Genomic DNA, 25,634 nt, shown 5'->3' with positions numbered 1-25,634 from the left:
AAAGCATGTAAACGAAGCGTGGCATCTCGCAAGGCACGCAGAAAAGTTTTTTGTTTTATACCTTGCCCAAAAGGTTGATATAAATGGCATGTCCCCCACAGTCCTTTAAACCACCATCCTTCATGTCTTGGTAATATTGGTAATGCTTCCCCCCACACACTATGATATAAACAACTCCGAACCTTCGGCCGCGCTAGCCAGGAGCTTCGTTCCAACCCGTCCAAGTCAAAACAAGAAATAGGAAAGTGAAAAGCGTGGACCCCAGCCCCTACTGATGTGCCGGTTTCCGGGTATGCGCCGAGTATGCCAGATCCAACAAAAAAAAAACTCATCGCGGAGAACGCAACATTGAAAAGAGAGAAAAAGAAATTATACACAGGCAGCCCCTAGTTATCCCGTCCCCTCTTCTCGGCTGCGTAGAGCTCGCGCTTGATATCCATGCACACGTCCTCGATTTCGTACACCTCGTCCCTCGGCAGGTTTGCCGTCCGCAGCGCCCCAAGACCTCCCCGAAGCATGTCCATGATCGTCTGGAAGGTGGACTTGGGCGCCGCCGGTTGTGGCATCGCCGTTGCCTGTTGGGCGGCTGTTTCGGTGGCCGCCTCGACCGCCGCCGGGTGTACCGGTCCGTCATCTTCGTCGTCGCCGCCCTCCTTCTCGGCTTCGTCTGTTGTTTTTGTGTCTTGACCCATAGGTTCCGTTTCCAGAGCCGGAGCGGCAGCTGCCTCGGCGACGACTGACCCGGCGCGCTCTTGACTGCGTTGCGATTCCGTCTCCTCCATCGCGATCTGCGACTGAAGCTGCTCCTCGGGATCTGTCTCTGTGCTCCGTGGGGAAAGAGACTCCAAGATTTCGGCTGGCTTGAGTTTGCCATCGTCGGGCTGCACGGGTTGTACTCCAGTCGCCTCCATGATATCGCTTGCTGGCGCGGGATCCTCTGCTTCGGCGGGCATTACATCAGCCCCGGGCTTCTCGGCTTCATCACCATGCTTTGGAGCCTCATCTGCTGCGAGAACTGAATAGAAAATTGTGTCAGTTGGCAATGCAACAGCAGAGACACAATACGGAGAGACTCTCATACCTTTTGCGTCCAGGTCGACCTGGCTGTCGAGTATCTCCTGGCTCTGAAGCTCCGCGGACAGCTGCTTCGCCTTCTTGGTATTGATCAAGATGTTTTCTTCTTCGTCATCAGCTCCCCTGGAGGTTCGCTTGCGCTTTCTCCTGCTGGCGGGGGTGGAGACGCGCGACTCGACGGTTGGCTCGGCTATGGGCGTCGAGGGGGCGCTCGATAGCGTCGAGCTTGACCAGGACCGTCGTGGCCGGCCCCGTCCCCTCTTGGATCTCCTCATCCCACCCTCGCTCGAGAGCCCACCCGTTTCCTGTCCGGCATCTGTGTTGGCGACATCGGCGGCATCTTGCTTCTGTTCCCGACCCTTGATTGGCGATGGAGTACCCTCAATGAAGTTTGTCGGAGGCCTGGACTGGCCATCCAGCTCCACGACGAGCCTCACCATACTGTCCTCCACCCCTTCACTGACCGCAAACGAGGTGTCATCCATAACTGTGTCTTCGACGACCTCCTCAGCCGGAGACGACTTCGTAGGGCTGGTCGGCCCGTCCGCAACGGCCTCGGCGTCTGACTTGGGCGTCTCCTGGACGGCCTTTATCCGCTGGCTGCGGCGAGGCGTTGACGGAATCTCAAGAATTGCCCTGTTGGCCATGATTGAGCCGACCTTGGGTTTCTCTGCCGCCCCGCTTTTCACCACAGGGCTTTCGTTGGCCGCAGAAGCTGAGGAAGCCGTGACCGGCTCATCAAAGACTAAGCTTCCACCCTCCTCGTCAACAGCCATGGCATCGTCATCCTGTTCGAGGGCAGAGGCCACTCGGCGTACAGGCTCGGGAGATCCGGTGATGGGCGAAGAGGAGAACTGCCAATCATCTAGCAGGCTAGGTTTGCGGGACCGAGTGTTTATTTCGGGCACGAGGGGGTACCGGCGAGCTTCAGGAGGCGATGAAGGCAGATCGGTAGCCTCGCCATAAGTGGGAGCCAGGGGCGTTGCCTGACCCCGACGAGGCGTGGGCGTCGAGCTTATGAAGTCTTGGAAGGAATCTCCCCGTTCAGGAGTGACGGCTTGGGGAGTGGATGGTGGGCTAGGAGACCTGGGATGAGCCTCTTTTAGAGGGGATGATTGCTTGACGTTGGTATCAAGGGCCGCCCGTCTAGGGCTGGAACGCCTCGGACGTCTCGGACTTGTCCGCCTTGGGCTGGATCGGATGCCCGGGAACAGTGTCGCAGCAGCCTTTTGCCGGTCTCGTACTTCCTGTTGCCTCTCGGTGAGCACTTGAGACTCGAGGCTGGCCCGGTCGGACGGCGACGAGCCGATCGCCTCAAACTGAACTTGAGAGTCGTCGTGGCGAAGCTTGGTGGCAGATCTGCCCTTGCGGTGGGCAGACGCTGAGACTGAGGGTTTGGTGACACCGCCGCTCGAGAGGCGTGGACTCTTTCTAGGAGTGCTTCGCTCCTTCACAGACGGGATCACGCCCTTTCCGCTTTTAGCCGGAGTGACGTTCGTCTTGACTGGAGATATGGACTTGGTTGATGCCGAGTTGAAGATGTCCATATCGTCCTGGGAGTCAATGAACGATGGCATCTGCGCGCCGCCAGCCGAGCTGTCAGAGACGTCGAGTCCAGGTAGGGTGATGTCGGCGAACGAATGGAGCGAGACGAGCACCATCTTCAGCTTCTCGGGGTAGGTAATGTCGGAAGCCTTCTCGAAGAGCTCGTTCCATCTGGTCGATACACTGTTGACAACATGGCGGTGCTTGCTCTCAAAGGCAGCACATAGCAAAGGCTCCATGCTCGTCAACGGGAGCATCTCCGCCGTCTCGACGTCGAAGACGACAGCACACACCCTATCCCAAAGTGATTTGGTCACTTCCGATACCTCGGCGAACTGGCGACTTTGCAGCCGAGTCCCTTCGTCCTGAATCCAGGGCACCAAGCCAAGCTGCAAGAGTCCGAGAGTTTGCAGTGCAAGCTGGCTGTTACACCTGCCCACAAAGGCCTCTACCTCCTTGAGCACTGCGATAGCGGATGCGTGGGCCACATTCTCGTCGCTGTACAAACGCTGGAGGACCGTATTGCAGGCCCGGTAGAGGTTGTCGAAGGGATCGCTCGAGGCGGATCTCGCTCCGGAGGCAGCAGTGCCCCACAACCGCCGACGGGCGGCCTCGATGGCCTGCCTATCTCGTGGATGGGTGGCAGCCGAGATGAGATCGCCAAAGGCAACGATGCAGTTGGTTGGCAGTGAACCGTCTTCGGGTAGCGTGTCAATAAGGGACTTGGCCAGAGGCTCAATGACCGTGATTGCCAGGCCGGCATCACCAGCCACGTTCCGCACGCGGCTGGCGAGTGAGCTCAACAGAGACTGCCAGTGATGCCAACCCAGATTTGGGGTGGATCTCAGCCCGCGTTCGAGGACCTTGACGACATCGCGATACTCCTGGCCAAGAAGCACGTCGCTACCCGAACTACCGACCACGTCGCTGCTGTGCTGAGATGGCTCCAGGCCCGCGGAAGCAAGCTCAGCAATGAGGATCCATGGGCCGCCTGGACACAGCGCATCGGCGGGGATCATCTGCATCATCTCCTGACACATCTGCTTGCGGCCCTTGGCATCCCGTTCGCTAATCAGAGGGGTAAAGATGGACTTGAAAAACTCGCCAAGTTCCTCGTTGTCAGGGACCCCAGGCGGGAGGGTTGACAGGATGGAGAACAGGTGGTACATGGTCGGTCGTGCCGTAAGGGAATGTTTGCCCGAGCGGTTCGAAGGGGTCGTTATTGGCACCAACGTGCTATCGTTGTTCATCGCAAGTACCTTCTCGGTGAAAGGGAGGCGGCCCAGCTTGTCAATGACAACCAAGATCAGTTCCCGAGTGCTCGCGAGGAACTGGACCGAGCCGCCGTTTTCCGTCTCCTTCATCACTTCGACACCCTCAGCCCACACGCGTGTCAGGAACCCGAGCGTGTGGGCCAGGAAAGTCGCAGTTTCTTGCGAAACCTTGATTTCTTTCGACGCCGCCGACGCGATCGACGAGATCAAGTTGTGCCATAGCTTGTGAGTCCCACTCCTGGTGTTGCTCAGTTCGTGGTAGCTTTGCTTCATTATCGGCTCAACAACCCCGAACACCCTGACGGGGTTCCGACGCAGCCACTTTGCCTCTATCGCTGGCAGTTCAGCCGGTGTTATTGGCATGCATTCGTCCGCGATCCTGTCTTCGCGCCAGACCCGTTGAGTCGAGCAGTCGAAGAGGCCAGTAAGAATAGCCGCGCTTTGGGCACATCTCTGCTTGTCGGGGACAGACTGGCCATCAGTGAGTTGCTGCATCACCGACTTGACGCTGGTGTCCCAGTAGACATCGAGATTGCTCAGATTTACACCAAACTTGAAGGTGTAGTAGAACAGCACGCAGGTCGTTTCGCCGATAACCCTGCGCAGCTCCTCGACAGCCTCCTTGTCCTTTCCGTTGCCGAACCGCCTGAGCTGGTTGGCCTGCAAAGGCTGAGTAAGCGACCGAAGAGTCTTGGGGGGGATGGAGCGAGTCCCAACACTCAATGTGTACACCAAACGGGACCACGCCCGATTTGCCTCCAACTTGGTGTTGATGTCGGGGTGGTTAAAGCACGTCTGTATGATGAGGAGCCAGTCGTTGAAGTGCTTCCATTCGTCGGCGTTGGGCAACAGAAGCATAGTCACGCTCCAAATCTGGGGGACGAAGCGCGAGATCTGTTTGTCCTTGAGCATATTCCTGAGGTTATCGGCGTAGTACTCGATGAACACTTTGCCCTCCTCGGATGGCGAAGGCAGCTGGGCAAGCTCGAGCATCTTGCGGGACAGCAGCTTCTCTCTGCCTATTGTGAAGGCGGCCTCCTTGCCTAATGAGATTGCACTGTTTCTGATCTCCTTGACGGTGCTGAGCATGGCCTCGAAAAGGTCGAACAGCCAGTCCGAGTGCTGGGCCATGTGGTGCTTGGATTGCTTGATCAGCTTTCGGTAGACTTGGATGATGTGCATAAAGGTGCTCTTCTTATCCCTGATGGGTTCGGGGATGTTGCGGATTGCGCTGACAATCTTGGCTACGCGGTCAGAGGTCATAACCTTGGGCGGGAAGGTCTGGATGCCAATGACTTGTAGCACATTCCTTGCCATCTCCTTTGACAGAGAGGCGTCCCCGAGGGTCCTGATGCAATGGTCGACGATCTGCATGGCGGCATCGTTCGGGATGAAAGACGAAATGGCGGGGAAGTAGAGAAAGACGTGCAGCAGCTGATAGGCATGGTTCGTGAGCGACATGTCGGTGCCCTTGCTGGCGATGTCCCTCTGCACGAACTGAACCAAGAGGGGCATCTTGTCTTGCAACGCTATCCTGTCGGGCAGGTTCTTGGACGCTTTTAAGGCGCGGACCAGCATGGTGTAGGCATCGACCTTGTCGTCGCGGTCGCTGCCCGCCAGCTGCTTGACCGTCGACTCCAACATCTCGGGCAGGTTGAGGCCATCGGGGCTTAGGCGGTCTGTCGGGTCGAGGGGGTTCGAGCCGTACGGCACGCTGACTTTGAGGATGGACTTGACGGGGGGTGCGGTGCTCGAGGAGGGATGGCGGATGGAGACGGGAGTAGGCTGGCGCAGGGTCCCATCCTCGCCGACTGAGGATGGATGCTCCCGGTACTCGGCCTGGGCCGAGAACTCGACTCTCTTCCTACGAGAGCTCCCTACGGCGGGCGATGGATGGCTTGGTGGCGTGTGGAGGGTCCGTCTCGGATCAAGAAGATGGGGCTCGGCTGCCGGTTTCGCCTGGGGAAGGCTCGGATCCGGCTCGATGGTCGTTTTGTGAGGCGGTGTCGGCGGTCTCGCTTCGAGGTGGTCCAGGCGACTGCTATTGTTGCTGCTGCTGTCTTCCACCACTGCTGCGGGCATGATGGCACCAAGATCAGACCAAATTCACCTAGACCTCGACCTGTCTCCTCCCAGGCGCCAGCAAACTCATACGTCGGCTGCAAGGGGAGGGCGTCGGGGATGTCGGGCGGGTTGCCAATGCTGGAACAAACAAGGAAAATTAAAGGGGATTAAGCCAACAAGAAAAAAACAAAAAAGAGCGAAGCGATTATACAAAACTACAACTAGAAAAGCGCTGGCGATGAAGGCACGGGCATGAGAGACAGCAACGAGACGCCAGGGGGAAAAGTCGTCGCCGCCCTGGTCCGTCGTCTGTTCAACTGCGATGGGGCGAATTGACAAGGGCAATGGTTGGCCCCGAGACGGCTTTAAGTGAAAAGTCGCGGTTCCGCGCCTAAAGTGGAGCAGCGCGTGGTGTTCGTGTCCCGCCAGCCACGGGATGAAGAGCCCAACTGTAGGGATTCCCTGGGCCGGCCGTTCAGGGTCCGCGAATTGCAGCCCCGCAAGTTAAACGACACCGTCCCCAATTCAATCGTCATCCGTGCGTCTCGAGTAACCACCCCCACGAGACCAAAGACAGCAGATTGATGAGCAAACACTTGAGACCAAGATTTGGCCTGCCACGCGATCCACTATACCGGGTATCCAAATCTGCCCCAAAGGGCTGAATTCGTCAAGTCAGCGATCCAAGGACGGCCTGGCACAGAGCAGTCCATTTCTCTATCCAATATCTCCAAGTCTACCACAAACCATCATCATTCAAGTCTCCAAGGACCAGGGAGTGGAGAACAGTTTGTGCTGTCAAACCCCAGTGAATTGAACCGACGGGTCTGGGATCAAGACCGGCGCTCGCTTCCTTCCATCTTGCCGTCTCCATACTCTATATCACACGTGTGTGCTGCACAACCCGAAACCTACCTAGTGTAGCTACCTTCCGCTTGATAAAGCTACAGCCAGTGTTCTAAAAGCTAGAACGGCAGATTCACGGCTCGGGTCGGAAATGGCACAGGCACTCTTCACTGGCACCCTAACGGGCTCAGGTAGATCTCAAACCATCAATACTCACAAGAAAAAGAGAAAATACTGAATCCGAATGGGGAAACAGCCAAACGATCCGCCGTCCAGAGCCTATTGGACAAGTTGACTCTGGACTTAAAGGAGCAAAATCTCAGCCCCCAGGGTATGACGTCTGGCTATGACCCCTTATAGTTACATTAACTGATCAGGCCCAATCAGATCGAGACGCGGCTCTTGAGGAGCTCAAGATCTACGGCAGGGATCCCAGAGACGCGGACCCCATCTTCACGAAAGAGGGGATAGCAGCACTGTTGGCTCATGCCTTTGACAGCGCCTCAGACACAACCTCGCGCAATGCTCTCAGATGTCTAGCGAATGCCATGGTTCTCAGCCCTGCGTCGAAGAAGTTTCTGTTTGACCTGGGCTACGAGTCCAAGGCGTGCGCCAAGCTCAAGAACGACAGCTGGGACGATGAGTTCCTGATATCGAGGATTCTGCTGCTCGCGACTTATGTCCCTGGCATCGACCAGGCGGCACTCATCACCAAATACGACCTCGCAGATTCCATCGTCAAAAGGCTTGCGAGGCATGCCGAGATTCCATCATCCAAGGTCAAAGAGGACCCAATGGAGGACATGGCTCTAGCGGAGACCCTCAAGCTTCTCTTCAACCTTGGGCACTTCTGCCCCGAACAACGTGGCGAGCTTGCTCCGGCGATCCCTTCCGTCGTGAAAATGATATATTCTCGGCCACTACCAGCTGGGAAACCACTCGACCCTCCGTTTGGGCCATTGGTAAACGCTTTAGTTGACATGGACTTGCGTAACGACGATGCGAATTCTGCCCTCTTCCCCGGAGGCGCGCCCAGCAGACTCGTGGAGAGGATGATTCCGATCCTAGGCTCGTCACTGAGGAGTTACCGCGAGAATGAGATGGAGGCCACCATTGCCCCTCTGGTCGGCGTGCTAGGTCGCATATACGAGGTTGCGCCGGAGGCGGAGCAGCAGTTGATGCGGGAAAAGCTGCTCCCGGCCAAGGAGGACAGGGAGCAAGTGCTTGGAAGCAGCGGGAGTCTGCCCTCGAGGCTGCTCAATAACTCGACAAACCCGCTCGCGCCCGAGCTGGGGAAGAGCATCTCGCACCTGCTCTTCGACCTGTCCGGCAGAGATGCGATGAAGTTCATCGAGAACGTGGGCTACGGCTTCGCGTCCGGCTTCCTCTTCTCAAACAACATCGAAGTCCCAGATGGGGCGCTGGGGGCGGCAGGCAGCAGCTCTGGCACCGCGAGCGGTTCGGGAGGAAAGGACGTCAACCCGATCACGGGCCAGTTCTTGGACGCCGAGAACCTCCCGGAGATGCCGGCCATGACGCAGGAAGAGAAGGAGCGAGAGGCCGAGAGGCTGTTTGTTCTATTTGAGAGGTTCGTTTGGGCGCAGTCGGATACACGCCCCTGGACATGCTTGTTCTAACCCACAAACTTTTCACAGGCTCAAGAAAACTGGAATCGTCGACGTCCAGAACCCGGTCGAGAAGGCATTCCAGGAGGGTCGCTTCGAGGAGCTAGACGATGACTACGACGAGGACGAGGACAAGAAGCAGGGTAGCGATGGGGGCACAGGTAAGAAGCCATAGTCGGAGCATGATTGGGAGTAGCCAAGGAGGCTCTGTGGCTTGATCTGTCCGTGTTCCCCGCCAATGAAAACCCTAGCTCGGGCATTATGTTTTCAATCTGCACAAACAGATATTGCAGTATGTGAACAAGGTCGCGCTTCGACAATGTGCCTGGGAAATGCTCCCACCCCGCGCACAAAAAAGCTGGCACCTTATAGGTCCTGAGGATTAGAATTTGGTAATTTGAGACTTTCCTATTCCTGTTTTCTTCGTGTTTTATTCCATTTCTTATCCATGTTTTCATCCTTATTGGTATTCGAATTTCCATTGACGGCTGTTCCTACCGCATCAACAGTGAAATCCCTGGAGCCTGTACTGGCTTGGCTGCCTTCCTGTTGTTTAGGTGGGACTGTCATCCATCGGTTTTGTGGTGGGTGTGGCTCCCTACATGCAGTCCATAACGTGGAGCCCAGGCCACGGGCAGTATTGTTTAGAAATGGCGCGTAAATCAACCCCAATGTTTACGTCTTTGCGATTTCCGCATCGGCACGCCGGTTCCAGACTTGGTCGAAGTACCAGTGGAAGGGTGGGTGGATTCCAGGTTTCCATGCTCTCCCCGCATCAGCCAGGGATGTTCTGAGGCATGTACCACACTAATACCCCAGGTACATCAGGTAAGGTACCTTGGCAATCAAAAGCCACCTTTGGATATATACTTCTTGCATATGTAAAAATTCGCTCTAGGTATTGCGCTCTAGAGAATGGGGATTGCAAGCGACCGCATATGCCATGCTATGAAATTTCCCCGAACTAGCTGTTCCTTCGTGCGGCATTGGGGTACCTGGTACCTCCAACCTCGGGAGCTCAAAGCAAGCCCGCCCCTGTCACGTGTGGGTCAATCAGCATGGAGGCTCGCAAAGCACCGACCAACTATAAAGCCCATACGCCGCGCGGGTCGCGGTCGCGCTTGCACGCAAGAGCTAACGATTCGCAGCTCCACAGCTCCCTCTCATGCACCTCCAGCTAAGGTCACCTCAAACCGAACTCAACACTGCGCCGCTCCGAATTCTGCGCGCACATCCATCAGATCTCCAACGTGCGTGTTCGTTGTTTTTAGCAGACGACCTTGCCTTTTGATTGAGGTGAATTATGAACGCATTTTTCGATTCGCCGCGCACCGTGTTCTTTGGTCGCTCAGAAGTTCATCAGCAAGTCGAAGCTATGCCGCCACCGCTGCCTTTGTAAGTTTCGCCCAGCTACAACGCGTCGCAAAAAACCCCACGCGCGTCTTTTTCGCGGGTGTCCGGCTTGATTGCTTTGATAGCTGCGCAGCGCATCAAGTCTCGTCGTCTACCCACCTTGTTTCTGACACGTTTTGCAGTGAGGAGGAGGAGGAGGTCCCGCCAGTCTTTATCCAGAGCGACATTGGTCTTCAGAACGGAGTCGGAGCCGCCAACAACGCCGCCAGCGAGGATGAGGCCGAGCCAGTTGGCGGCGGCGCCCTCTCGCCCCTCGAGGACGACGAGGACGAGGACAATGATGAGGATGATGGCGATATCGTCAATGAGATTGGCCCGGCGCCTGTCGCCGACATGGACATAGACGGCGACGCGTCCCCGGCTTCCGCCCCAACCACAAACGGCAGGAAGCGCGGCCGACCGTCTCTCTCGGCCGCCGGCTCCCGCAATAGCACCCCCGCCAAGACGCCCTCCAGGTCGACTGGAGCCAAGACCCCCCGCAATTTCAAGAGGGCTATCGCGTCCAAGGTCACCCCGAGCACCACCGGCGCCAAGCGTGGACGTAAGCGCAAGGCGGACGATGGCGACGCATCTGGCGCCGCCCCTGCTGCAAAGAAGGCACGAGCCCCGCGCACCATTCGTGAGGAGAGGGAGCCAACACGCGCAGTTTCCAAGCGTGGCGCTGCGGTTGCCGCAAAGGAGACTTTTGCGACGGCGCTCAAGGTCAAGATTACGGTTAGTGCTCTTATTTCTTTCTGCATAGCGTGTTTGTCATGACATCGACGCGTCCAACATCATACTAACTCGCCGTTTTTATCAGCAGAAAGTCGAAGTTCCAGCGGCGACCGGCAAGCGTCGGGGCCGCAAGCCCGCCGCAGCAGCTGTCAAGGCGAACCAGGATTGGGAAGTGGAGGAGATCGTTGATGCCGGCGTTATCGGCCCCAATGGCAAGCCGAAGACGTATCTCGTCAAGTGGAAAGGCTACTCGGCAGACGACAACACCTGGGAGCCCCGCAAGAACCTCACTGGCTGCCCAGAACTCCTCAGGGCATTTGACGCCAAGACCCAGCCGGAGAAAGCATCTACAGCGAAGAAAACACCGGGCCGCAAGCCTAGTGTAAAGGCTGGCCGCAAGGCCGCAGCAGAGAAGCCAGCCCCTGCGGTAGGGCCGGCTGAGAAGAAGGAGCCCCGCAAGCCTCCTGTTGAGAGGAAGCTCGCCGTTCCGAAAAAGGCTGCGAAGAGCACAGGCACCGGCCGCCGGGGCAGGCCCCCTGCCAAGAAGTAATCTGGTCCGCCTCGTCTCCAGTCGTCTGACTTTTTCTCCCATCTTTGCTCTGATCTGATTTAGGTTACTCGGTCTCTTGTACAAACAACTATTTTGCTTTTGGGGGGCAGGCAACGAGGCAACGATGCTGCGCAGCGTTATGGTGCATGCACCGGCGACATAATGCTACGCCCGCGGGGTGCCCTAGTGTCGCTCGTGGGTGACACTCTTTATCTTGTGGCCACTTGGAGGAGGGCACAGGCACGCTGGGATGGGGATTCTGGGATGGGGGACTTGGGAATGAATTGTTTTCTTTATAGCATCGCTCTATCACGTAGCTTTGGGGTGGCGTTCTGATCCAGTCATTTCCGCTTTTCTACTCTCCTTCCTTCGTGTTCACCATGTGATTCGAAGGTCTGGGCCGGTAGCTGAGTTGTAACTAACGCACAAATGACCTGGTCGGTTTCCCGGGTTCTGCTTGATGCTGAAATGCATTGGGATGTGGCTTCCTATGGAATTGAGCAGACACTGGAGTCGGGAGCTGAGCACCTGAGCTGCAGGGGGAGACATGGATGACCGCCCCAGAGACAAAATCAATGGCATTACCTAAGCAAATCTCCAATCTCAAGACACATCCCCCAGACTTTTGGACCCAGGCTGTGCGCGCCCACACCAGAACGCAGCCAAGGACAGCGCCCCTTGAAAACCACCTGGCAGCAGCAGCAGCAGCAGCAGCGGCAGCTTCCTTTCCCACAAAACGGCAACCCACGACACGACAACCATGGACGCCCTCCGATCAGTCCTCCAGCCAGTGACGCACAACCTGCCGGCGCCGGTGCGCGACCTGGGCGTGTCCATCATCGGCGAGGCGTGCTACAAGACGCTGCTGCTGGACGTGGACCTGGCCGACGCCGACTGCGTCAAGCTGGCCGTGTCAAAGGGTCTGGGGATCGGCATCATCGCGGCGTCGTCGGTGGTCAAGGTGCCGCAGATCCTCAAGCTGGTGGGCTCAAGGTCGGCGTCGGGCGTCTCGTTCCTGTCGTACCTGCTCGAGACGACGGCCTACATCATCTCGCTGGCCTACAACTTCCGCAACGGCTTCCCCTTCAGCACCTACGGCGAGACGGCCCTGATCCTGGCCCAGAACGTGGTCATCTCGCTGCTGGTGCTCAACTACAGCGGCCGCGCCGGCGCCGGCGCCCTGCTCGTCGCCGCGCTCGCCGCGGGCGCCGGGTCGCTCTTCACCGAGGGCGTGCTCGACATGAAGACACTGAGCTACCTGCAGGCGGGCGCGGGCGTGCTGGGCGTCGCGAGCAAGGTGCCGCAGATCGCGGCCATCTGGCAGCAGGGCGGCACCGGGCAGCTGAGCGCCTTTGCCGTGAGTTCCTCCTGCACGGGGGGCGCCGTTCCCTCGACGTGTTCCTCTCTCATACGTCAAGTATTGTTGCTAACGCTCTCTCCTTTCTTTGCCTTGGCCACTTTTTTTCCCCCCCAGGTGTTCAACTACCTCGCCGGCTCGCTCTCGCGCATCTTCACAACCCTCCAGGAGGTCGACGACAAGCTGATCCTGTACGGGTTCGTGGCTGGGTTCGCGCTAAACGCGGTGCTGGCCGCGCAGATGGTGTACTACTGGAACCAGCCGGCGGCCGCGACCGGTCCCGCGAAGAAGGAGAAGCGCGCCAAGGGGAACTAGGCACAAGGAGGCGGGAACACAAGGAAGGGGACGCGGGAGGGGAGGAGAATAATAATAGACAGGCGGCGGCGGCAAACGTGAAAATCGAGAGAAAAACAAAGGCAAACACGGTTCGATGTTTCCTCGCATCTTTTCCTTCCTTGGCGGGCGGGATCCCGACACCGGACCTCCGTGGGGCCCAACATTCACACGGTGCTAGTCTAGATGGTATGCTGTGAATGCCAAGCAGGGGAAAAAAAGCAATTGCTTCTTTCCCCGTGCCACTCTAGCCCCTCTCCCCCTCCCCTCCGCATGAGACATGCACGCATGCACGCGCCCATGCCGGGCTGCGATCCCCCCGGTTCCGATGGTGGCTTTTTATGTGCGTTCTCGGCACTGACACATGCTGGACGAATGGCGTCCGCCCGGGATGCCACGGAAATCCCTATGCGGAAGCTCCGCGTGACGCACCTCGCGGTGTGCAGTGTCGGGACCATCATGGCCTGTTTCTGGTTTCCATGACCAACGCCGGCGAGCTCGATTCGCTGTCTTGCTGCGCAGTTGCCCAATGCGGTTGCGCGCGCCGGGTCAGGTCAGGTGGGCTGGCAGTTCAAGGGCTACGGGATGGTGATCTCTCGGAAGTCTTTTCTGGTATTCGTCTCCGCTTGGAGGGGAGGATGGGAGAGTTCTTTGGGTTAGGATAGGTACCTAGGTGTGTCTTCAGGGCCGTGGATGGCCTGGGCGTAGGCTCCATTGTCATACAGCCCTCGCAGGCTGGTCAATCTCAGAATTCCACCTACCATCGGCCTCCCCCCTCGAGTAGCCCGACTGGACGTCGGACATTCTCCCCCTTCCCGATCCAACTCTCCTTCCTAAAGCGACCCAATGTGGGGATGGCGGCCATCACACGACTTCGGTCTGGACACGGCCTATGGAGCAGCCCAGCCGGAAGCGCTGCCTAGCTTTGCTTAGTGTCTCTGCGGCCGAGGGCGGGGAGTGTGGCCGCTTCCCAAATACCTACCTACCTCCAAGGCACGGCGGTCAAGCATGGCTGGATACATGAGCACGCAGCCCAATGGATTGGATGCCATGGCTGCAGGGTCTCGGGAGTCTGGCTGTCTGGTTGGTGTGCTGGGCACCTATGGCTGGAGTAGCACACCGCTTCTGGGTATCGGCGGCGGAATGTGTTGAGGACGTTTTTATTATTATTACCTTCCGTTTTTCTCGTGTCTCCCTCCCTCACTTCCTCCATCGCTCCTTCCCTAGCTCCCGTCACTCTACCAGCGACGAACCCCTCTCCTTTCACCTTGCTTGTAGAAGCTTCCCCGCCGATTGCGACATCGCTCCCCGATCACGGGATCACCCTGCACTTGTCAGCACCAGCCAAGGACCTCCCTGCCTGGCGCTGCCATCATCGCCCTAGAGCTCATTGCACCCCTGAATTGCGTCATCTCCCCAGACGCTCGCCTTCTCTCCCCCACACACGAACCGAAGCTTTTATTAGCGGTTGCGTGCTCCTGGACCCGGGACGTCTCCTTCCACCGCCTCGTTTTCCCTCCCGCCCGCCCGCCGCTCCGTCTCACCTCACTACATCATCCTCCCCCCTCGACCTTATCAGCGGATGGGATTTCGCCGTACTTTTCAGGCTACTATCGTTCGAGAGGTCAATGTATCTTAACCAAACGCGGGCTTGGCTCTGACGGACGGGACTTGTGTCGAGACTCGGAAGAGACGGGACCTGACGTGTCAAGGCGGGCTACTTCATTGTTATCTCGGCTCTTCTCGCTAGCCTTATCTTCTTCTGACCAGCCGGCTGCCTTTTTCTTTTTTTTTTTTGCCGGCTCGATCTCTTCCCTCACCCTCTGGCTCGCTGTCTCCTCCTTCTCTTCATCTCCCCTGCTCTTCTCTTTCGTTTTGCGCACTTTGTGGTGTTTCTTTGATCTCGTTTGTTTTCCGTTAGTCGGATAAACAGAACCTACTTCTTGAATCACATTAGTCTGCCACAGCTGCAGACGTAAAACAAGCACACACAAAACCAAGCAGAACAGAAACCTAGAAGCCCCCCAGGTTCGGCTATACAAGATGGCCCCTGACCTCGACACGCTGCCGGCCTCGTCGGTCCGCGGCAATGCGCACCCCGGGACCGAGGGCGTGCCCGCGCCCGCGCCCGCTGGACCAGCCTCTGCTACTCCCAACGGCGGGGCGTCCAGGAAGCAGCCCAATATCCTCTACATCATGGCGGACCAGCTGGCGGCGCCGCAGCTCAAGATGTACAACCCAGAGTCGCAGATCCTAACCCCGAACCTGGACAAGCTGGCGTCCGAGTCGGTGCAGTTCGACTCGGCCTACTGCCCGTCGCCGCTGTGCGCGCCCTCACGCATGAGCATGATCACGGGCGTGCTGCCGCTCAAGATCGGGGCCTACGACAACGCGGCCCAGATCTCGAGCGACATACCGACCTACGCGCACTACCTTCGGCTCAAGGGCTACCAGACGGTCTTGGCGGGCAAGATGCACTTCATCGGCGACCAGCTGCACGGGTACGAGACGCGCCTGACCAGCGACATCTACCCGGGCGACTACGGCTGGGCCGTCAACTGGGACGAGCCCGACACCCGCCTGGAGTGGTACCACAACGCGAGCTCCATCCTGCAGGCCGGCACCTGCGTCCGTAGCAACCAGCTGGACTACGACGAGGAGGTCATGTACCGCTCGACCCAGTACCTGTATGACCATGTGCGCCAGGGGCCCGACGCCCGGCCCTTCTGCCTGACGGTGAGTGGAGACTAGGTATCGGCACGGCCGGCGGTGATGATGTTGTGTATTCCGGTCCTGCTGGCCCGTTGCGGCGATGCTCCTGGTTTGCATTATCAAATCCCCATGTGGCCAAGGTACAATGAGTGACATGGGGGGCCCGTTAGCCGCATGCACGTCAGCCCGTTTCGGGATGTGACCCCGCATCCTTGAGGTCATCCCTTTTTTTTTTTTTTTTGGAAATCCGCATGCTAACGAATGCCACCCGTATTCCCCTTCACGTTCCGTCCTTGGCGCTGCTCTCTGATAGGTCTCACTCACACACCCCCACGACCCCTACACTATCGAGGAGAAGTACTGGGATCTGTACGAGGGCGTGGACATTGCGCTGCCCAAGGTGAAGATCCCCAGAGAGGAGCAGGATGCGCACAGCAAGCGCCTCCTCAAGGTCTGCGACCTGTGGGATCAAGACTTCACCGACGAGCAGATCAAGCGCGCGCGCCGCGCCTACTACGGCGCCGTCAGCTACGTGGACGACTGCATCGGCAAGCTGCTCGATGTGCTGAAGCGCTGCCGGCTGGACGACAACACCATCGTCGTCTTCAGCGGCGACCACGGCGACATGCTGGGCGAGCGCGGGCTCTGGTACAAGATGTCGTACTTTGAGTCGTCGGTGCGCGTGCCGATGCTGATCCGCCACCCCAGCCCCGAGGTTAAGCCGGGCCGCGTGTCGCAAAACGTGTCGACGCTCGACATCATGCCCACCATGTGCGACCTCGTGGGCACCAAGCCGCTGCCCGGCCTGCCGCTCGACGGCAGCTCGCTGATGCCGCACCTGCTCGGCCGGTCGGCCGAGGGCCACGACGAGGCGCTGGCCGAGTACACGGGCGAGGGCACCATCAGCCCGCTCGTCATGATCCGGCGCGGGCCGTGGAAGTACGTCGCCTGCCCCGCCGACGGCAGGCCACAGCTGTTCAACCTGGCCGACGACCCGCTCGAGCTGGTGGACCTGGTCAAGGTGTTGGACAAGAAGGCGGCGCTGCTAGCGGGCGAGTCCGAGCCCGCCGAGCCCGCCGAGGCGGCACCCGAGGGGGTAGAGGCGGCTCGCGCGGCGCTCGACGCGTTTGAGAAGGAGGCAGCCGCCCGCTGGGACTACGACGCCATCACCGAGGAGGTGCTGCTCTCGCAGCGCAAGCGCAGGCTCGTGTGGGCGGCGCTCAAGAAGGGCCGCTTCACCAGCTGGGACCACGACCCCGTCGACGACGGCCGCGAGAAGTACATCCGCTCGCACATGGACCTCGACGACCTCGAGCGCATGGCGCGGTACCCGCCCGTCGACACGTACGGCCGCGAGACGGCCGGGGTCCTGGTCGACCAGGCCGGGTCGCATGGGCAGTGAGGCATTTCATTCAATCGTAGATTTTCTTTGGCTCGGATGAGGCGTTTTCAAATCGATTAATCTCTCTTTCTTCTCATCCTTGGGACCATCTTCTGGATCAGAGAATCTCCATCAAAGTCGCGCATTTTCAACATCGTAGGGCTAAATTGGTTGGGCTGAGGTTATTGGAGCGTGGCGTTTTTATATATATTTTTTTTCTTCAACGAAACGGCATCTTTGAAATTGGCGATGGAATTTGGTGGCAAAGGGAAGCAAACTGACGAAGGCTTAAAGCTGGTACATGAAATATGTGCATAGAGGAGAGTGAATGATACAAATGATTCTCTGTTATGCTGTCACGTTGTCAAACATTAAACCCCATATTTGTTCCCCGCAGTGGTTGGAAGAGGAAGCTCCTCCAGCTCCGACCGAAACAAATCCAAGATTCAAGGCCCAGATCGCAGCCAATTCCTCCAACTCTGCGCCCGCGGCCTCCTCCTTCGATCCGTTACCTGCGCAAAGCCGTCTTTCTCTGTGCGCGGCCGCGAGCGCCAGCCAAGCCAGTCACCATGGCGTCCCTCCACATGTCGCAGGAGGACCTCAAGTCGCTCGAGTCGGCGCGCCAGAAGCTCGCCACCCTGGTCGCGAGCATCGCGAGCATGCGGGACGGCATCCTCCAGAGCAACCCGCTCCCCGCGCCGTAAGCCTATTTTTTTCTTTCTTCTGTCTATTTTAGCATCCCCATCTCCCTTCTAACTCGCGACCTCCCGCCGCCCCTCCAGCACATCCCTCGAGACGTCGGCCTTTGTCCTCCAAAAGAACGTCGAGTCGTTCCTGCGCGTGGCGACGGACAACGACGAGCTGTTCCGGCGCGTCGTGGTGCACCCGTCGACCAACTTCCCGGGACGGCAGTACGAGGGCATCCTAGGCCAGCTGCTGCGCAAGAAGCTCGAGCCCGACGTCGAGACCAGCGTCGAGGACGCGCGCGCGGCGGCGGCGGCCGCGGGGCTGGGCCCGCACAGCTTCCTGGACTCGGACGGCAGCGGCGGCGGCGGTGGTGGGGGCAAGAGCGGCGGCGGTGGGGCCAACGGGAGGGGGGGCCGTGGCCTCTACGGGGACGACGAAGACGATGACGAGGACAGCGACGACGACGACGACGAAGACGATGACGACGAGGGCGGCTACCGCGGCCCCGAGGACGACGACGACATGGACGACGACGTGGACGCGGCGGCGCGGCGGACGCGCGAGCCGCTGGGGCTGGGCGACGTGTGGCTCGACGCGCGCGTGTGGGTCGGCCGCCGCATACAGGAGTTCGTGACGCGCGAGGACGGCATGGTGTACACGCCGCAGGAGCGCGCGGGCGGCGTCGACAAGGTCCGCACGGGCCTGCGCCGCGCGCTGCCCGACGTCGTCGACGGCGACGAGGATGACGATGAAGACGACGACGAGGACGAGGATGTGCCGCTGCAGAAGCAACAGCAACAGCAAAAGACGGCGGCGACGGCGGCGGCGGCGGCGGTGGCGCAGGGGGGGCCCGCGGTGGACCCGGAGGTGGTGATGTGGTTCATGGCGAGGGGGGATATGAACCTGCCACCCAACGTGGAGAGGCTATCGGATATCGTGCTCGACGGCGGGAAGCGGCAGAGGAGGCCGCCTCAGTGACCATTGTTTGGCCTTGGGTGCGACTCTGCCTCCAGGTTTCCCATTTTGCATATATGGTATTGTACAAGGTCTGTTGCATGAGGCTATCGACTAACGCTATCTTTGCTTCTCCCTTTGGCCCTGGCGAGTCACCGAAATGTGAAGTTGGTTCGGTAAACACACAAACTGCCACTTGATGGAAGCTGCCCATGCACAACACACTTCAGCGCTGCAAGTCCGTATCTGTCGAGCCAAGCCCCAAGCTGCCGACGGCCTTGTGATGATGGCCTTCCCGTCGCGTTTGCTGCTCGTCCTAGGGTATTTGGTCACCTAGCTCCCTCGCCGCACGCTTGGGCGACCTTGTGGCGCCGTGATAGGGGTTGCCGGCGCCCGTGGACGAGGTGTGGTGGTGGCGGCGCCGGCGGGGAGGAGGAGGGGCTGCTACCGCCGCCCTGGATCGGGAGTGGACTCGGGCTGTGCTGGCGCTGAGGCGGCTCGAGGTGGAGCTCGTGTCGGGAGCAGGCGCGTGTCCAGGGCCGACAAGGTGGCCTGGTGCGCGCGCCTGGAGGAGCTGCTGAACGGCCAGGCGTGGCGGCGGCACCGCGTCGTCGTCGTTGCGGTTGAGAAGGTCAAGGGGCTGAGGGCGAGGGCTAGGAGGGGGCATTTTATACCACCCGGCCTGGTGCCACCGTAAACTGGCTGTGGTCCCTGTGGTGCTGATTCGGTAGTTGTGGCTGACCGAGTTAATTTAGCCGGCTCAAGTGTAAGATGAAAGCATGATATATTCTTCATCGTGTCCCCACCCGACCGAGTCCAACTTCCATTTTAAGAAGCCGCCTCACAGACGCCCAAACCGTCCGTTCTGGCGATCGTGTTTCGTGCTTGTCACTTGTGGGGGTCCGCCGACACCTTCCTCCATTTCGATATAAACAAGGAATCAGCATTCGGCCGACAAGCGCCTTCCCGGCCGTGCGGGCTTCGTCTCGACTTCCCCTGGATGATCCTGTCAGGCTCCTGCCGACAGTGCGGCCAAACCCCTCGAGCTGGTCGGGAGATGGGACAACTTGGCACTTTGCCACTTCAGCCTGGGTCGTCTTCCATGCCAGCGTCTCGAGAGTTTCCAAACTTGCGCTGCCATGTTTGCAGCCGACACTTTGGGGCTTTCATTCTGTTCACGCTAAAAAGAAACTTTGGATCTCCAGTATTAGGTTTCAACGACTGCCTGCAAACAAAAACTGGAAACTAAGAGCGAGCTCTAGAGTTTAGACCCCGCTGTCCGTGGGAAAACTCAGTGAGAAGATGGGGTCCTCCGACAGAGCCTTGTCATGGCCGGCGAGGCTGCTCCGGACCCTCCCGCCGAGCTTCGTCGCCGACATGATGTGGCCGGACCAGAGGCCCGGCTGGCGGCTGCACGCGACATCGTACCTCGACGGCCTGCGCGGCATCGCCTCCTTCGTCGTCTTCTTTTGTCACTACACAGAGGAGAACCACAAGTACATGGTGCCGTCGTACGGCCTCAACCCGGACGGCCAGGCCTCATCGTTCCTGCAGCTGCCCTTTTTCCGCATCGCCTTCTCGGGCCGCCCCATGGTGCACGTCTTCTTCGTCATCTCGGGCTTCGTGCTGTCGCACAAGCCGCTGCGCGCCCTGCACGACGGCGGCCCGCGCGCCCTCGAGCGCTGCGCCGCCGCGCTGTCGTCGTCGGCCTTCCGCCGCCCCTTGCGCCTCTTCGGCCCCTGCGCCGCCGAGACTCTCATGATCGCCGCGTGCTGCCAGCTGGGATGGCTGTACGAGCCCCTGCCCGCGCTGTCGACACAGCTGTGGATCTGGAAGGACGTCATGTTCCACAGCGTCACCTGGCCGTGGGCCTGGGACGCGGACCTGCGGCCCGGCTACGACGTGCACCTGTGGACCATACCCATCGAGTTCGCGCACTCGATGCTGCTGTTCCTCGTCATCCTGCTGCTGGCCCGCGTCAAGCTCAAGGTGCGGCAGGCCAGTACCGCCGGCCTCATGGCCTACTGCCTCTGCTGCGGCAAGTGGGCCGCCTTTGAGTTCCTCGGCGGCATGTGGCTGGCCGAGATGCGCATCGTTCAGTCGCTCGGGAGGGCCTGCTGCGGTGGCGGCACCGACGAGCACCGCGGGATCGGCCAGAAGGAGCAGCTGCCGCAGCCGCACGCCCGCCGCGGCCGCCGCCTGCTGCGCTCCATCTTCTGGATCGGCGTCGTAGCCGCCTTCGTCTTCGTGGGCGGCTGGCCCAACTCCGGGGCGGACCGGACGCGCGGCATCCGCGCCCTGCTGGCGGCCACGCCGGACCCCTTCGCCCACGGCATGGACGACCTGGCGCCGCAAAAGTTCTGGTTCGCGCTCGCGGCGCTGAGCGCGGTCTGGGCCTGCGGCGAGCTCGCGTGGGCGCGCCGCCTGCTCGACTCGGGCCCAGCGCAGTACTGCGGCCGGCTGAGCTTCGCAATCTACATCGTGCACGGGCCCGTCCTCGCCATGCTCCAGCTCGCCGTCGTGGGCGAGCCCTTCTCGCCCGAGCGCGTCGTGCCGGCCGATGGCGACGGGCAACAGCAGCAGCAGCAGCAGCAGGTGGTGGTGCCCGCCGTGCCGGGCTGGGGCGTCAAGGGCATGTTTGGCGTCGACGGCCCGACGCAGCGGTTCTTGGCGTGGCTCGGCGGGCTGGTCATACTGCTGCCCGTCACGGTCTGGGTCGCCGACGTGTTCTGGAGGCTGGTGGACGTGCCCGTCATCGCGGCCGCGCGCTGGGTCGAGACGGTCTGCCTGGGCGACGGCCCGGACGAGGACGCTGGTCGGAAGGAGTGCCACTGCCAGCTAACCTCTATTGCTGCGTGCTAGGCGTTTTGCTTCAACGTCCTTTTTTACATTTGTCATGTTTCGACTGTCTTGCATGTTGCCGGATAGACCACAGCATTTTGTTTTCCACGGCGGTGGTGGTCGTTGCTTCTAGACGGGTCTGTTTGATATTTTATCGGCATTATAGACGGCGCTGGTCACACCCCCCATATCTGGAGTTAGCCGTTGATTTTGCTAGACATTTGGTATCCTCATCACCTCCTATTCCAAGTTTGTAGGGTTGGTTATTCAGGTGTCATGGTCTGGTTCTTATACAGGAGCTTCCTACCGCCAGTTTGAACATGGAATTATTACAGCAACGGCGCCATCCCCACGAGTTCAAGTAGAGTGAGCTTGTTCTAATAGCACAGGAAATTGGCAAAAAAAAATTGATAGCTCCCTCAACTTCCGTTTCTTTGGGACAACCTCGTTACCAAAATTCTTGAGGTGTGCTTACGATAGCTACCGTCTTCACCCGCTCAGGCACTCCATCTCCTACTGGGAATCGTTAGAACCGCGGCTGCTGTGCGTACCCATACCGATATATGTGTATGGACAGAATGCATGTGCAGTTGTGTGCTGGAAGTTGATCACAAAGTTAGGACGCGGGGCACCGCAGGAGCTATCTATCAGATGGTGACTCATCCTAGAACCAAGTAGCTCCTTGGTCAATCGGTCCTCTCACAGCTAACATCCCTAATTAGCTCTAGCTTTACAACTTGGTCTGCACAAGAGTGAGAGGTACGTCTCTGCACTCGAGCGTATTTCCCACACCTTGTCGAGGCGAGTCACCGCCCGCGTGCATCGCCCGCTGTCGTTGCCGATTGACTCTACGAGACTACAATCCTTTGGGCCGCCATCAAAGCCCCGCCGCCGACCAGAGTCCTCCGCCCCGACCTGCCGCCCCGCCCCCTTCGCCGGTATAATCCCGGCCCGGAGTCGCAATGGATGCATCTTGTCAGTGCGGCGCCGTGGCCTTCAAGACCCCGCTGCCGGAGCCCCTGGCGCTCTACATCTGCCACTGTACCTCGTGTCAGCGCCAAACGAGCGTCAGTACCTTCACTGGAGTGTTTCCTTTTTCTCCCTTTTCAGCTCTTTTATGATATATGCTGACAGAAACGTGTGGTATATCGACAAAAAAAAAAGTCGGCCTATAGCACCTCGGCCATCTTCCCCCGCTTCCCCTTTCCGGCCGCTGAGCTCCTGAGCTGCTATATGTATGTTTCGGCGTGTCATGGAATTTCAGCACCGACATCTGGGAGGCCATCGTTACTGATCTCTTTGGCCTCTGCAAAGTCGGCCAACCGGGACGGGGGATTCGCTATACTGGTATAAATGACACCTTTCCCTTGCATTCGACATGTGATTTTCCCGTCATGGTCACGAACTGAGTGGAAACAGCTACTTTTGCAAGGTTTGCGGCACACGGATGATTCACACAACGCCGGTGGGTTTCTCTCCTTCACTTTCTCGAGTCCAAAACTCTTCGCGGGCACTATGCTAACATGGCCAAACACGGGTCAGACCAAGAATGTGGTCTCGATAAAAGGCGGCTGTATCAGCGGCCTCGACTGGAAAAAGGCGGTCCACATATGTTCGTGGTACCTTGCAATACATCATCCTGCCCTAAACTTGTGTAAATCCCCTGACTCTTTCGTAACACGCCAGGGACTCGATCGGCCATGGTACCAATCCCCGAGGCAAGTCTGATTCTCAATTTCCATGTCCCACCCACAGTGCTCTAAACCACGGGCCTTCAATATTATCGAATCGACCACAAGCAGAAAGCTAACCTAGCCGTCACAGGGGAGCGAGTCTCACTCGGAGTGGTCCTCCAGCGAGACCCAGGAATCGCTGAGCCAGCCCGACACCCCGTCCCGGTCGCTTCAGGGCAACGGCTGGGAGCTGGATGAAGAGGCCGAACAAGCCGAGCGAGCCCGTCAGCTGCGCGACGCCTCGAGTGCGGATGCGACACCGGATAGTGCGTTGCACGAGATGGTGCACGTCTAGATGGAGCAAAAGAAGCTTCTAGAATATTTGGTGATATCAAGGCGGATCTCTGGTAGCCAAAAGGTGAGATGGAATGTGTTTGATACATCATTACAAAGATCTCGACTCCATCGCATCACGGTATTACTGCGCCTGTCCACGATCTCTAATATTGGCACGCTCCTCGTCCACCTGCGAGGACGACCGGGCCTCGTCCGAGTGCTTGGCCGGGTCGAAGACGTACATGGGCCACTCGAGCAGGACGGTGCGCTTGAGGAACGTCGGCACCCTCTCGTACAGCTGTGGCGGGAGTGGGATGAGGATGCTGGTGCGCTCGAGGTACCGGCTGTAGTTCCCCCAGACCTCGCCGCCCTTCTCGTGGCGCTTCTTGGCGCCGGGCCGCTCCTGGAGCGTCAGGCCCGACACGAAGAGGAGCAGGACCGTCAAGAAGATGGGGCCCAGGATGGTGGCGTAGAGCGCCGAGAAGGCGGGACCACTCACGGGGCCGTCGGCGGCCGGCGACACGGCGATGGTGAAGATGCCTTGGTGGGGCAGGAGTGTCAGCTTGCGCTTGGTGGGGTAGGTTTCAGGGGCTGCACCAGAAAAAAAAAAGGAGAAGGGCAAAAGTTGGCCTACCAAACTGGATGATGATCTCGCCAAAATAGTTGGGGTGCCTTGAAAAGTAAAAGAAGCCCTTGTCGCAGACGGCGGCGGCGTCCTTGTTGCGCGAGCGGAACAGGTACCGCTGGACGTCGCTGACGCTCTCCATGACGAAGCCGACGGCGAACAGGACCGTGCCGGCGACGTCCCTGGCGGTGGAGCCAAAGGGCGGCTGCTGCTGGCCGCCCCAGGCCCGGACGGCGGGCGAGTTGAGCACCGTGACGGGCAGCGACACGAGCCAGACCCAGAGCATCTGGAAGACCCAGAAGCCCAGGAAGGGGAAGAAGCGGTCGCGCTTGTCGTCGAAGCGGTCGTCCTTGCCCGTCTTGAGGATGCGGAAGAGCAGAAAGGCCGACAGGCGGAGGCCCCACGCGCCCAGGAAGACCGAGGCGGCCAGCTGGCGCGCGTCGGGCCCGCCGCTGAGCGCGAGGGTGAGGATGGCCAGCACCACGAAGTTGGTGCCGCCGGCGAAGTCTGCGCGGCTTGTCAGCGTGGTCGGCTCAGCGGGAGGTTGTTGCTTTTTCCTGGGTGTGCTTACCTGTGAGCTTGTCGAACTTGAAGGAAAAGGCGATGCAAAAAAAGAAGAGCTGGTACGCAACCGTCACCAAAAGGGTGATGGCCAAGTAGTAGTCATCGAGCACGCGGACGGGCGACGACATCCTGGCGCGATTCCCAAGGTCGTCAACTGGTAGGCGATTGGCACGAACAAGTTATTTTTCTCCCCAACTCCTGGTCGTTGACAGGCGATCAATCCCAGCCTCATGCACAAGGCTAGCTTCAACTTTGAGGATGCTGGTTTGGAGTTGCTGCCCGCAGCGCTGTCAAGAACCTAGCAGAAACACCGAAATCACCGAAATCGCCGACGACTTGGCGATCTGAATGGCTGCATAGTCGTCATTGGCATCGAACATGATCGGCGTCGCAACCCGCTAGCGTTCTGGGTAGCATGCATGGCAGTCGGATGTATTAGTAAGGAAGCAGACCCGCAAAAGCCACAATGCCTCGATCGCCTAGGCACGACACGGAAACCCATAAAAAGAGTAAAAGCCCATCATGCCAGCTTGACTAGTATCGGTATTCCAATTACGTCTCATGAAGGAAATCTTGGGTCCCCTATCGGGCTGAAGATGAAGATCACGGAACCTCCCCCCTGCGCGCTTAGATGGGCAATCCTGAACAGGAAGGGAAATCATTCCAGAAAAAGCGGCTCAATCAGTTGGAGACGGGGCAGCTGACTGGAGCACCCAACGGAACGGCAGCGTCCCGTGCGATGGCGAATTGGACTATCACTCAAGCCAATTCATCATCCCGACATGGCCTTTTCTTTCTGCGGCAGCAACACAGATGGATGCTGGCGGGTGGGTGGGGGCGCATCAGGGCGCATCAGGGCGCATCCCATACCACAGCATTCTCTGCTCAAATCCGCCGCAGGTCGCGGTAGTGGTGTAACCCACAGTGGACACAGTGGACTGCACCAATCAACATAATAGGCCAATTCTTCGCTGTCTACCAGCACAGCAGTACTAGTACAGTGCCTCTCCAGTGCAATGCGTTCGCGCGTCGCAAACGCCGCTGGGCGACAATATCGGACTAACAT

At 59.1% G+C, this 25,634-nt stretch overlaps 9 protein-coding genes across 9 annotated transcripts; 7 read left to right on the top strand and 2 right to left on the bottom strand.

The window, feature by feature from the left end:
* Positions 1 to 20: 20 nt before the first annotated feature.
* On the bottom strand, positions 21 to 6,290 carry GGTG_07768 (hypothetical protein). Its single transcript, XM_009225594.1, has 2 exons — positions 1,082 to 6,290; positions 21 to 1,015 (listed from the first exon to the last, which is right to left on the bottom strand). Exons 1-2 carry the CDS (start codon positions 5,973 to 5,975, stop codon positions 387 to 389), a joined length of 5,523 nt encoding a protein of 1,840 aa, XP_009223858.1. The 5' UTR covers positions 5,976 to 6,290; the 3' UTR covers positions 21 to 386.
* Positions 6,291 to 6,466: 176 nt separating this feature from the next.
* Positions 6,467 to 8,923, top strand: GGTG_07767 (hypothetical protein). Its single transcript, XM_009225593.1, has 4 exons — positions 6,467 to 6,994; positions 7,060 to 7,134; positions 7,191 to 8,391; positions 8,459 to 8,923. Exons 1-4 carry the CDS (start codon positions 6,955 to 6,957, stop codon positions 8,601 to 8,603), a joined length of 1,461 nt encoding a protein of 486 aa, XP_009223857.1. The 5' UTR covers positions 6,467 to 6,954; the 3' UTR covers positions 8,604 to 8,923.
* Positions 8,924 to 9,564: 641 nt separating this feature from the next.
* Positions 9,565 to 11,725, top strand: GGTG_07766 (hypothetical protein). Its single transcript, XM_009225592.1, has 3 exons — positions 9,565 to 9,823; positions 9,964 to 10,555; positions 10,644 to 11,725. Exons 1-3 carry the CDS (start codon positions 9,732 to 9,734, stop codon positions 11,103 to 11,105), a joined length of 1,146 nt encoding a protein of 381 aa, XP_009223856.1. The 5' UTR covers positions 9,565 to 9,731; the 3' UTR covers positions 11,106 to 11,725.
* Positions 11,701 to 13,468, top strand: GGTG_07765 (mannose-P-dolichol utilization defect 1 protein). The gene is made up of 2 exons (XM_009225591.1): positions 11,701 to 12,462; positions 12,580 to 13,468. The coding sequence occupies exons 1-2, from the start codon at positions 11,866 to 11,868 to the stop codon at positions 12,775 to 12,777; spliced, it is 795 nt and encodes a 264-aa protein (XP_009223855.1). The 5' UTR covers positions 11,701 to 11,865; the 3' UTR covers positions 12,778 to 13,468.
* Positions 13,469 to 14,550: 1,082 nt separating this feature from the next.
* On the top strand, positions 14,551 to 16,909 carry GGTG_07764 (choline-sulfatase; the record flags this gene model as incomplete). The annotated part of the gene is made up of 2 exons (XM_009225590.1): positions 14,551 to 15,531; positions 15,821 to 16,909. Exons 1-2 carry the CDS (start codon positions 14,839 to 14,841, stop codon positions 16,907 to 16,909), a joined length of 1,782 nt encoding a protein of 593 aa, XP_009223854.1. The 5' UTR covers positions 14,551 to 14,838.
* Positions 16,910 to 17,290: 381 nt separating this feature from the next.
* Positions 17,291 to 19,359, top strand: GGTG_07763 (hypothetical protein). The gene is made up of 2 exons (XM_009225589.1): positions 17,291 to 17,588; positions 17,671 to 19,359. The coding sequence occupies exons 1-2, from the start codon at positions 17,458 to 17,460 to the stop codon at positions 18,551 to 18,553; spliced, it is 1,014 nt and encodes a 337-aa protein (XP_009223853.1). The 5' UTR covers positions 17,291 to 17,457; the 3' UTR covers positions 18,554 to 19,359.
* Positions 19,360 to 19,634: 275 nt separating this feature from the next.
* On the top strand, positions 19,635 to 21,453 carry GGTG_07762 (hypothetical protein). Its single transcript, XM_009225588.1, has one exon. It carries the CDS (start codon positions 19,832 to 19,834, stop codon positions 21,389 to 21,391), a length of 1,560 nt encoding a protein of 519 aa, XP_009223852.1. The 5' UTR covers positions 19,635 to 19,831; the 3' UTR covers positions 21,392 to 21,453.
* Positions 21,454 to 22,332: 879 nt separating this feature from the next.
* On the top strand, positions 22,333 to 23,398 carry GGTG_07761 (hypothetical protein; the record flags this gene model as incomplete). Its single annotated transcript, XM_009225587.1, has 4 exons — positions 22,333 to 22,437; positions 22,913 to 22,982; positions 23,057 to 23,112; positions 23,195 to 23,398. 4 exons carry the CDS (start codon positions 22,333 to 22,335, stop codon positions 23,396 to 23,398), a joined length of 435 nt encoding a protein of 144 aa, XP_009223851.1.
* GGTG_07760 (hypothetical protein) lies at positions 22,719 to 24,976 on the bottom strand. The gene is made up of 3 exons (XM_009225586.1): positions 24,576 to 24,976; positions 24,014 to 24,511; positions 22,719 to 23,919 (listed from the first exon to the last, which is right to left on the bottom strand). The coding sequence occupies exons 1-3, from the start codon at positions 24,694 to 24,696 to the stop codon at positions 23,522 to 23,524; spliced, it is 1,017 nt and encodes a 338-aa protein (XP_009223850.1). The 5' UTR covers positions 24,697 to 24,976; the 3' UTR covers positions 22,719 to 23,521.
* Positions 24,977 to 25,634: the final 658 nt, after the last annotated feature.

Source organism: Gaeumannomyces tritici, assembly GCF_000145635.1.
Source record: "Gaeumannomyces tritici R3-111a-1 unplaced genomic scaffold supercont2.4, whole genome shotgun sequence".
Lineage (NCBI taxonomy): Eukaryota > Fungi > Ascomycota > Sordariomycetes > Magnaporthales > Magnaporthaceae > Gaeumannomyces > Gaeumannomyces tritici.
This window is presented reverse-complemented; position numbering and strand designations above follow the sequence as displayed.

Coding starts and splice junctions, on each gene's coding strand:
- GGTG_07762 (XM_009225588.1), top strand. CDS start 19,832: ATGGGGTCCTCCGACAGAGCCTTGTCATGGCCGGCGAGGCTGCTCCGG.
- GGTG_07760 (XM_009225586.1), bottom strand. CDS start 24,696: ATGTCGTCGCCCGTCCGCGTGCTCGATGACTACTACTTGGCCATCACC. Junction 24,512..24,575: donor CAAGTTCGACAAGCTCACAG/GTAAGCACACCC, acceptor CAAGCCGCGCAG/ACTTCGCCGGCGGCACCAAC. Junction 23,920..24,013: donor CGAGATCATCATCCAGTTTG/GTAGGCCAACTT, acceptor TGCCCCACCAAG/GCATCTTCACCATCGCCGTG.
- GGTG_07765 (XM_009225591.1), top strand. CDS start 11,866: ATGGACGCCCTCCGATCAGTCCTCCAGCCAGTGACGCACAACCTGCCG. Junction 12,463..12,579: donor GGCAGCTGAGCGCCTTTGCC/GTGAGTTCCTCC, acceptor TTTCCCCCCCAG/GTGTTCAACTACCTCGCCGG.
- GGTG_07768 (XM_009225594.1), bottom strand. CDS start 5,975: ATGCCCGCAGCAGTGGTGGAAGACAGCAGCAGCAACAATAGCAGTCGC. Junction 1,016..1,081: donor GGTCGACCTGGACGCAAAAG/GTATGAGAGTCT, acceptor TTTTCTATTCAG/TTCTCGCAGCAGATGAGGCT.
- GGTG_07763 (XM_009225589.1), top strand. CDS start 17,458: ATGGCGTCCCTCCACATGTCGCAGGAGGACCTCAAGTCGCTCGAGTCG. Junction 17,589..17,670: donor AGCAACCCGCTCCCCGCGCC/GTAAGCCTATTT, acceptor CCGCCCCTCCAG/CACATCCCTCGAGACGTCGG.
- GGTG_07767 (XM_009225593.1), top strand. CDS start 6,955: ATGGCACAGGCACTCTTCACTGGCACCCTAACGGGCTCAG. Junction 7,135..7,190: donor GCAAAATCTCAGCCCCCAGG/GTATGACGTCTG, acceptor AGGCCCAATCAG/ATCGAGACGCGGCTCTTGAG. Junction 8,392..8,458: donor CTGTTTGTTCTATTTGAGAG/GTTCGTTTGGGC, acceptor AACTTTTCACAG/GCTCAAGAAAACTGGAATCG.
- GGTG_07766 (XM_009225592.1), top strand. CDS start 9,732: ATGAACGCATTTTTCGATTCGCCGCGCACCGTGTTCTTTGGTCGCTCA. Junction 9,824..9,963: donor ATGCCGCCACCGCTGCCTTT/GTAAGTTTCGCC, acceptor CACGTTTTGCAG/TGAGGAGGAGGAGGAGGTCC. Junction 10,556..10,643: donor CGCTCAAGGTCAAGATTACG/GTTAGTGCTCTT, acceptor TTTTATCAGCAG/AAAGTCGAAGTTCCAGCGGC.